This window comes from Penaeus chinensis, chromosome 26 (assembly GCF_019202785.1).
Source record: "Penaeus chinensis breed Huanghai No. 1 chromosome 26, ASM1920278v2, whole genome shotgun sequence".
Taxonomy (NCBI): Eukaryota; Metazoa; Arthropoda; class Malacostraca; order Decapoda; family Penaeidae; genus Penaeus; species Penaeus chinensis.
In genome coordinates this window covers 15526848-15536847 of record NC_061844.1, presented here as the reverse complement: position 1 = coordinate 15536847, position 10000 = coordinate 15526848, and the positions used below count along the sequence as shown (strand labels likewise).

General features: G+C 42.1%; 1 protein-coding gene across 1 annotated transcript in view; it reads left to right on the top strand.

Annotated features, from left to right (window-relative positions):
• The window catches only part of LOC125039217 (juvenile hormone esterase-like), a 9201-nt gene extending 2012 nt beyond the window's left edge, over positions 1-7189 (top strand). Inside the window, exons 4-12 of the mRNA XM_047633020.1 lie at positions 905-1043; positions 1410-1595; positions 1871-2055; positions 2648-2798; positions 3224-3399; positions 3553-3700; positions 3997-4126; positions 5682-5796; positions 6106-7189. Of these exons, the coding sequence (XP_047488976.1) occupies positions 905-1043; positions 1410-1595; positions 1871-2055; positions 2648-2798; positions 3224-3399; positions 3553-3700; positions 3997-4126; positions 5682-5796; positions 6106-7170 (2295 nt within the window). The 3' untranslated portion in view covers positions 7171-7189. The remainder of the gene's footprint in view (positions 1-904; positions 1044-1409; positions 1596-1870; positions 2056-2647; positions 2799-3223; positions 3400-3552; positions 3701-3996; positions 4127-5681; positions 5797-6105) is intronic.
• Positions 7190-10000: the final 2811 nt, after the last annotated feature.

Genomic DNA, 10000 nt, shown 5'->3' with positions numbered 1-10000 from the left:
GCATATTACTACTTGTGTTGCAATATCCCTACGACCAAAACTCCAAATAACAATCATCTATTTTAACATTTCCTCATAAGCCGATCGGGGCAAAGGAGTTTAACACTAACAGAAGGTCCCTCATAAGGTCCTTCATAATGCGAACACGGCGAGAGAAACCTGGGCTTGATGTGACCTTATCCGTCCATTTCGTCAGTGTCTTGTGGGTATTATCTATCAATTGTTTTTTTTATTTAATCTAGACAATTATTTCCGACAACTGTTAAAACCGTTAGTATATATTTTTTATTTTATTTGTTATTGCGATTTTTTAAATACTACTCCCCAAAATAAAGTGGGGGGAAATATGTATATATTTTATGTTAAATTTTGTTTAGGTTAAGTATTTTTCGTAAATTTTGATTTTCAAAGTGGTTTTCGATTTCTATCTCTTCCTTGTCGAAACACAAACTAAGATTAAGGTCGCGTTAAAAAACTACATATCGTGGAATATTAATGAGTCCGGGAAAGCAAATATTCAGCAAAAATAGACGGTGTTGATTAACGGAGAAATGCATTGCTACAGGAAAAAATCGGGGGCCCAGAATAATCGTCAAAAATTAATTACTAAATCAAATAAAAGTAATATTAACACTGACTTTGGGGACCGAGGCGTGGGAGCTCCTTTTCCTCATTTAAAAAGTGTCAACGCCAATGGAAACAGAGTGGGAATAGAAAAAAGACTAATAGCAACAAGACTTATCTAAAACGGTACTGTGGAATGGCAGTAGCAGCAACACTAACAACAGGAGAGTAGCAGCAGCACTATATCATATTCACAGCAGGAGAGTAGAATTAGCATTAACAACAGAAGTCTGAATCCCTCCACGAAGGCGAGATCGCTAGTGCCCCTCCTCGCCCGCAGGCGGAGGCCGGACACCCCGTCATGGTGTACATCCACGGCGACGACTACCTTTCCGGGGGCCTGGACGACTACCCGCCGCTGCCCCTCCTGAACCACCCGGTCGTGCTGGTCGTTCTCCAGTACCGTCTGGGCGTCTTGGGTAAGTCAGTCGAGCATCGCAAAGAGGAACTGCGCGAGATGTTCGAAACCGGATTCTGTTCCTGCGTTTTGTTCTGAGATTGGGACCGATTCCCATTGGTTCTTGGTGTTCGGGAATAAAATCGGTTTTGGTTACTGTTTGGTTCTGATTTTTTGGATTAATGTTCATTTTAAATTAATTATATTTGCCTACAAGGGATGATGTAATATTATTAGAGAAGAGTATTCATTTGGGATTAAATAAAATTTCTCAAGATCGGTTTTATTATTAGATATTGGATTTGTTATTATCCTTGGCAGAGTTTCAGTATTAACAGCCACTTTGCTTTTAAATCTCGTTATTCACTTGGGCCTTCTGCGCACGAAGGATTCCTATCGACGGAGGATGCTTCTCTGCCTGGTAACCTAGGGCTGAAGGACCAGACTCTGGCCCTCCGCTGGGTGCAGGACAACATCCGTGACCTCGGTGGTGACCCAGACAAGGTCACTCTCTTCGGGCAAGGCAGCGGGGCGCAGTCTGTCCACTACCAGATCCTGACGCCGTATTCACGTGGTAGGTTATATGTTTTATTATTTGTGGTATTTGGCAGTTGCATTTGTTTATCAAGAGAGTGATAAGTTGTACATTTAACTAGTGGATCGTAGATGTTCAATAGGGTTTTAAAAAGTGTGACTTTTATTTGGGAATGGTATATAAGATCCTTTGTGTATTCTGTTTCAGTGGCTTAGTTGTGTGATTACCTAGGACCGTTATCATTGAATTAAAAAAAATCCTGATTCTCTAAAAAAGTGTGAACGTTTAAATCAACATGCCTCTTCATCTCCCAGGACTTTTCTCCCGTGCCATCCTGCAGTCCGGATCCGCCCTTTGCCCTAAGTATTCAAGGGGCAGACACCACGAAGCTGCCGTGCGGGTGACCAAGGAGGTGGGTTGCCAGGAGCATGTCAACCTCCTGGACTGCCTCCGCGGCGTTCGATTTGAGAAGCTCGTTTATGCTTATATAGACTTGCAGGTAGCGTATATTTCCTTCCCATGTACTCGGTGGTTGAGTTGCTTTAAGAATAAACGGCCTGGTAATTGTTGTTTTTCAGATTTGATTTCGGTATTTGATTGACAAAGAAGAAAAATGTCAGATTCTTGGGCTGGCTAATTTTACCGAGTACCTCTGGCTTACAATTGATATATGCATTCCTCTTAAATGCTTATTGAAGGGCAAATATATCATGCAGAATAAAATAAAAGAAACATTTGTATAAATATTCCAGGCAGGCTCGCCTTCCCATTTTTTTCCACAAATACTCTTCTCATCAGCTTAATTTTCCACATTTTCATATTCAGTCTTGTCCTCTCGTCCTCTTCATCCTTCTCCTCGTCCGCCCCTGCTGCTGATGATCCTCCTGGTCCTCCTCCTGTTCCTCCTCCAGGTCTTGGTTCTCCTCCAGGTCCTCCTCCTCTTCCAGGTCATCATCCTCTTCCTCCTCCAGGTCCCCCTCCTCCTCCAGGTCCTCCTCCTCCTCCTCCTCCTCCAGGTCCTCCTCCTCCTCCACCTGATCGTCTTACTAGTGCTAAGCCTGCTGATCCTCCTCCTGATGCTTTTCCTGCAGCTGTGGAATGGCCTCCCGTACACGATGGTTCCTCGAGTAGACGGCGACTACATCCCTGCAGATCCTGCCATTCTCCTTTCCTCTGGCTCCTTCTCGAAAGTCGACCTCGTCCTTGGCATCACAAAGCACGAAGGAGCATTAATGACAGCAAGTAAGTGCTTGCTTCTAGTCTCTAAAATTAGGGTTTGATAGGAAGTGTAGCATAGGAAGTTATAATCGTATGATTTTTACTATTTACTCTGATTACTAATTGTCCAAATAGGGATTTGGTGTATTAGTTATTAGTATTATTATTATTATTTTTTAATTATTATTATTTTTTTTTTTTTTTAGATATTTCCAGAGTGCGTTTTTCACTGATATGGTTTCCATTAAAGTTTGATCCCAAGTTTCAGTGAGTCCTCCTATATCTATTTATTTTGTATTTTAAAGGTCCACCCATTTCCATAAAATATCCATGTATTTATTTGCCATGTTCTCTGGCTGCCTTTCCTCAGCCTTGTTTTGTGGCTCCATTTCCTCAGCCTTGTTTTGTGGCTCCATTTCCCCAGCCTTGACTCCACTTCACCCCCACAGCCATGTTTTCAAGCTGGAGCCCCGTAAATGAACTCGGGACCAATTTCAAACGAGCTGGTTCTGTGTCCCTGAGCTTCGAAAGTGAGATAGAACCTGGACACCTCGCAGGCGTCAGCTATTTCTACTATGTTGGAAACAATTTAATCAATATCAAGGAAGTTGCTAATCTCACTCAGGTTGGATACTTGGTTGCTTCATGTGCCTTGCATTGGTACAACTGTTTCTGTGAAACTATTTAGACTTTGCCACAATTAGTTCATGTTGTGGGATTTTACTAATCTTGTTCGTGTTTGCACTAAAGTATACCTGACACCACTCCCAATTTGCAGTTGTACACAGACCGGTACTTCTCGGTTTGCACAGACCACACGGCCATGTTGCACGCCCAGCATGGCTCCAAGGTTTATTTTTACGAACTCGACCATCGTGCTCTTGCCTCGAGCACTGACAAGTTCCAGCTTTTTTTCGACAGCAAGTGTGAGTATGGCAGACAAGTTCTTCTGCTTCTTGTACTTTGTTCCACAGTGTTTTCTATTCTTTCAGCTTATACCAGTGTTTTAGTTAGCTGTGTGTACTTTTCCACGATAATTTTGATACCCCTTACCTTTTTTCTTAATTTTTCCCGGTGTCCTATACCTCCATCTTTTCCTTCTATTTCCACTTCTCTTCATCGTCACAAGACACACACAAAACTAATCAGTAAGTGGGTTTCAAGATATCCTCTGTGCAGCGTATTTTTATAAACTATTGCCCTTAATTGATAACCTTGACAGGGGTAAGCCACGGAGACGACCTGCAGTACCTCTTTAGTGGCAGCAATGGCTTCCCTTATCTGAGGACCCATAACGACCTTTTGACGGGTGAAATAATCACGACTCTTTGGACAAACTTCGCCAAGACAGGGTGAGTCGCATTATTTTGTTTTTCTTTTTTAATTTCTCGCCCTTCCCAACTGCACAGGGATGGACTAGCCTTAACGAAAGTACATTTTCCAATAGATGGCATGGGATTATTACTTGAGTCATTGTTCCTTAAGTTAGATGTTGTCAGTGGTTATATCCCACTGTATTCGGAGATCAAGGGCTACTGACCTGCCTGTAGAGCCTAGTTCAAGCCTTGTTCTCAGAGCCACATCACACTGTTTTTTTTTCTTGCATATGATCATGTGATGAATATTTCTTAATGACGTGTTCAGAATTACTGTTATATAGATTTGCTTAAGTATCTGTTTTGAGGTTGGAGTTCATACATTGAGACTTGCTCTTTAGGAGGGTTGTGCATTTCATTTCTTTGAATTATTAAAGGTTCCCCCTTCCAATTTTTCTTGATATTGAGAGAGAAGTCATTTTAACTAAGAGTAACATTAATAGCCTGAAATCTACCTGTTCAGTTCATTCAAACTTTACTGAATTTTTCAGTATTCAAAAGGGTAGTTAAATATGACTTAGGGAAATAGTATTCACAAGTTCATTCATTAATTACCGTATCCTCAGATCACCGTACCCTCACGCTGGCCACATTGGTCGATTTCCCATTAACTATTCATTTAGATGGAGTATCTACTCTACTACCAATAATAGTAATTTTTCTCATTCTTGCATTCCTCTTTCTTTGCATTCGAGTTGCTGGCCTAAGATCCATCGATCTAATGCGCCACTCAAGCCATCACGCGATCTGTCAGAATTTTGCACTTAGAGCCGAAAACTGCTCTTTCATGACGTAAATTTTCTGCTTCCGTCCAATAACTTCCTTCACGTTCTCCAGTTTTCAGTCGATTCTTGATTAACGACTGTATTGAAGATTTATTTACCCTATATGTAGTTTAACAAACCGATGATTTTGACTTCAGGCATATGATAATGTTAGGTGTTCTGATTCAGGAAAATTGATGAGGCAGACATTTACTTCCGGGAATATTATATACATTCCCAAAGCAAAATGCTTGTTTCTGATTTAAGGAATTTAAGAATAATCACTGTGATAGTGAAGGTTAAGGTATAATAGTAAGGCAGCCTACATAGTTCTAGAACATTTTTGAACATATTGAAGTGTAATGTTATATCAAGCAAATTCAAAAGAATTTGCCACATGGAAATAATGTGTAAAAACATGAAATGTTGAAACAAAACTGGACTCTCCTAATCAAGAGTTCAGGCGGACATCCAGCCGACCTGGGACATTATGACAACTTGATAAAGATTGGTTAAAACATTTAGGAACGATTAACTGGAAAGATATCGTCCAACATAGAGCCTAGTTATTGAAAAAAAAAGTAGCTCGGTTACTCTGCTCTTCAAAAATAAAGTCCCTTCTCTGAACGGAAATTGCCCACGACAGCAAAATCAACCGTTTCTACTCGACATTTTTTTGTGCAGCGACATACTCCCAAATCACTTGCATTTGTCACTAAGTAATGCTACTCGAACAATGGCCGTGTAACTGACTTTTGTCTCAACAGCAAACCGACAACCGATGACTCATTGGGCTTTGAATGGGAGCCGGTGACCAACTCCTCCTTGGCTCACCTGTCCCTGTCACCTTCACCCAAGATGCAAGGAGACAACCGCACGCAGGTGGGTCGAGCGTCAAGCACACGTGATGTTGTGGAGTGGCAAAGGAAATTGGGGGTATATGGAATTACGTGGCTTGGAATTGCAGGGGTGCATTTTGAGATTACTTTTGACCTCTGGTTCTTCTAGTTTATGCAGTAGGTTTATATATAATAGTTGGTCCAGAAGCAGCACCGTTTATTTCCCCTTCTGGTTCCTTTACATTTATTCAGAGGCTTCTAAAAGGATGCAAAATTATTCTGATAATACATAAATGATGCCAGTATATAACCGTACTAATGATTTTTTTTAAAATTTGTTTTAATCTTTCAGTTGCGAAGTTTCTGGCAGTCCCTTCCAACACGTCAGAACACAATCCTGTTCCCCGAGGAGGTGGGCTACTTTGTAATGGAAGCTTCGAAGAGTGACAACCAAGAAGCCCTTCGAAGCGCAGACACGGAGGACACCGACTCGGGGGCAGATGGGGAGGATCAAAAGAATGACAATTTTACAGAAGAATTGGTTAACAAGATCCTGAGTGATTCTCTAGGGGCCGAAATGGCAGAAATCGTTGGCGGTTCAGCCGTTGTTGTAGACGATATACGAGCTGAAACTGATAATGGCATAAAAAACACTGGGAGTAAAGGTAGAATCAGTGACCCTCTGGTTAAGGGTGGTATAGAAGATCTCTACAAAGATGACAGCAAAGTATCTTCGAATACAGACGATACCAGACACACTGTCAACAAGGATGACGTCAATGAATCTTCAAACAGCATAAAAGACGAAGACAAAGATGAAGATGAAGATGGTTATTCCAAAGACCTTTACAATAAAGACGACCGCAAGGACCTTTTGAGGAAGAAGTATTACGACGACATTGTAAAGGAATACGGCCCTGAGAGCGTGAGGAGTGAAGGGGATATCAAAGACCTCATATTCAAGCACAAGCTGAAGAAGTTGGAAGAAGAACAGAAAGCCGTTGATTCTAATGATGTGTTCGACGTCGGAGCAAATGATTTGCCAGGAGGGCATGATTCGGAAAGCGCTCAAAGCCTTGCTCAAACAGAATTGGCTGAAACCCCTACTCAAAGGGAATACAGAGTTACCGATGCCCAAACCGAGCACACTGGGCCTGATGCCCAGACTGAACACACAGATACCAACATCCCTGGAGAAAATACAAACACAGACACCCAAACGGGTCACGCCGGTGCTCCCATCGAAGACGGCAGCACCCGGCAGAAGGCAACAGACAGCGACTTCTTCATTGTAAAAAAGATGATAGACTATGGCGACATGTACCAAATACTGAAGGAAAACGAGGAAGCCACGAGGCAGTACAATGCCGCCGTCAGACTCAATCCTTCCATGTGTACTTTTGGTGAGGACTGCTAAGTAAAAAGAACAGTGTGAAGCGCGTTTGTCCATCCTTTGGGTTTCGCCTTTCTTGATTTGCTCCGAGCATTTGTTAGTCTGGTTATAGACTAGTAAGATTTATTTTAATGACTGACGCAACAATCGGAAAATTATCTTTGATTCATGAAAGTTTATACGGAAATATTTTAAAGACTAGAGAAGACGTGCACAAAAATACATGGTAGAAAAGAAACCTTCAAAATACAGATAAGGATAATTGCTTGGAGTAAGACTTTTACGAAGGAAAAGAATACAATAAATGCATCTCTCCCTCTTTTCCCTTCCCCCCCCTTTTCCCTCTCCCCCCCCCCTCTCTCTCTCTCCCTTCCCTCCCCTCCCTCCTTCTCTGGGGAGACTGGTCTCCAAAGTAGGGGAGCACCCCTGCCTTGGACCTCAGCCGTTGCCTCAACTAATGTTGCACGGTCTTTTCTCCCTCTTTTCAATCCTTCTCTTCATCACCCTTTCTTCTGTCCACTTCCTAAGGTGTGAGAGCCGTGCTGAAAGGATGAAAGGCTGAATGGCCCTTGTTTTATCGCCTACCCCTTATCCTTATGGCGACCCTAAAGGGTTGACCGTTTCCTCTCCCTATTTATTCCAGGCTCATTATGGTCTTCTACCCTTACTAGGGGCATTAAAGCTTGTCCCTTTTTAGCCTATCTAAATTTGATTCCATTGGTTTCCCGAGCAATGCCTCTCCTTTGACCACGGCTCCGACTGATACTAATACCACCACCTCGATGTTTGCTGTCAACTCTATCCATTCAGAATCATCCATCCAGGTCATTGTTTAACTTTCAGAATACATCCCTTCCCCTCTCCCACCATCCTCCACTTCATCTACTGCACAGTTCACTTCACTGTTTAACCCCACCTCCCTTATTACATCTGAGTCCCAAGTTAGTGCAATATCTACCTTGACTAACCTCACTAGCAAACGTACTCCTACCCAACCTCACTCCTCCCTTAATACTTGTACCGAAACTGTTTCCGTCTCTCCGATGGCCTGTTTACGACAAGGACTGATCAGACTGTGAAAACGACTATGATGCAATGGTAGACATGACCTCCTCCATGAAGTTTATATTGGAGTGTCCTTCCCTGTCAGTGTCAGAAATGTTGGCGTTTTGGCCACCCAGCCAAACACGGTCGCCCCTAAGCCCACTGCCCTCTATGTGCCCAATCTGGTCATGACTGTACAAATTGCTCTGCTCAGTCATGCACGTGTGCCAATTGTGGTGGCTCACGTGTGCCAATTGTGGTGGCTCCCATAATGTATTCTACAGAAGCTGCTATGCCTACAAGTTTGAATCTAAGGAAGCTGTTCTCCGATTCAAACTAAAATCTAAAGGGGACAGTAAATAATCCCGCTGACATTGGGTTAAGTCACAACAATGTCCTTCTGTGGATCCTTCCCTTCCTGTCACTTCCCGATACTTCACCACCATCATTTGTTCCCTTATTTCATTCTCGGGATTATTCTTTACTTTCGCAGTTATCGTTTCTTACCGTATTACCATTTTATTGTTTCATAATAGCTCTTTTGCAGTTTTCCCATACAGTGCTGCTTAACCTTCCTCAGACACATACTCTCCATATGATCTGATCGCCCTATAACTTAACCGCTTCCTTTTACACTGTATTCCAGTGGCTGCCCCTCTAAAGCCTTTCCACTAATATTATGTCCTACAGCATTCTACATACTTCAACATCTAACACATTTTATCCTGATCGTTAACTCATGTCCACCCGTTTCGCCACAATACTTTACCATAGTGCAATATGATCTTTGACGTCTAGCACATATATTTCTTCTAACCATCAACCATTACCTGGGGGGCTTCGTCCCTAAGCCCCACCCTACCACTATGTCGCTAATGATCTTAAATGTTGACGCAGCAGAAAAAAATAATCAACAAATAAATATCAGTCTCCTGGTTAGCTCCATTTCATCGGGACAGACGCTGGGAGACGGCTCTCGCCCACTTCCATATTGGCCACACCCGCCGGGCACACTCCTACCTGACGTCATGTTCTAATCTGTCCCTATGTTCCCTATGTAATGTTCATCTATCAGCTCCACACATTCTGTTGTCCATCACGTACTATGGTGTCTATCCTGCTTTAATGACCAACATCATAACATTAAGATTACCTGTGAAATTGAAAAAGAAAACCAACTTTCCTTTCTTGAAACGCCTATCACCAAAGAAAACGGTCGCCTGTACACTAGTGTTTGCAGAAAACCTACCTTTACTGGTTTGGGAATGCATTATTTGAGCTACGCACCACAGAAGTACACGATTAATAGCACATCCACCTTACTCAACAGAGCTTATAACATTTGCTCCACCTGGTCCCTTTTTGATATGGAAATAGTTCTCATTAAATTACTTTGAAACAAATGGTTACCAGGCAGTATTTTTCAGAAAAACAGAAATTATTATTTTACCAGCCTTTAAAGCTTACGCCTGTTATTAAGCAAACCAATTACATCAAATTGCCGTATCTCGGACAATTAAGCTATAGCGTTCGAAAACAATTGCGTGAATTGCTCAAATATTAATTCGCCTAGGTACAATTCACTATAGTTTTCAAGAATTACCATACTATCAGCACTTTTCTAAAGAAGAAAGAGACATTTGCTTCAGACTTATGTTCAAACAATGTATATATGTTTAATTGACCTAGTTGTAATACTAAATATAATGGACCAAGCACAGAATTCTTAAACATATGAAGACCATAAGAACAAGCCTACGCACGCACACGCACACGCAGACGAACACGCACACGCACACGCACACGCACG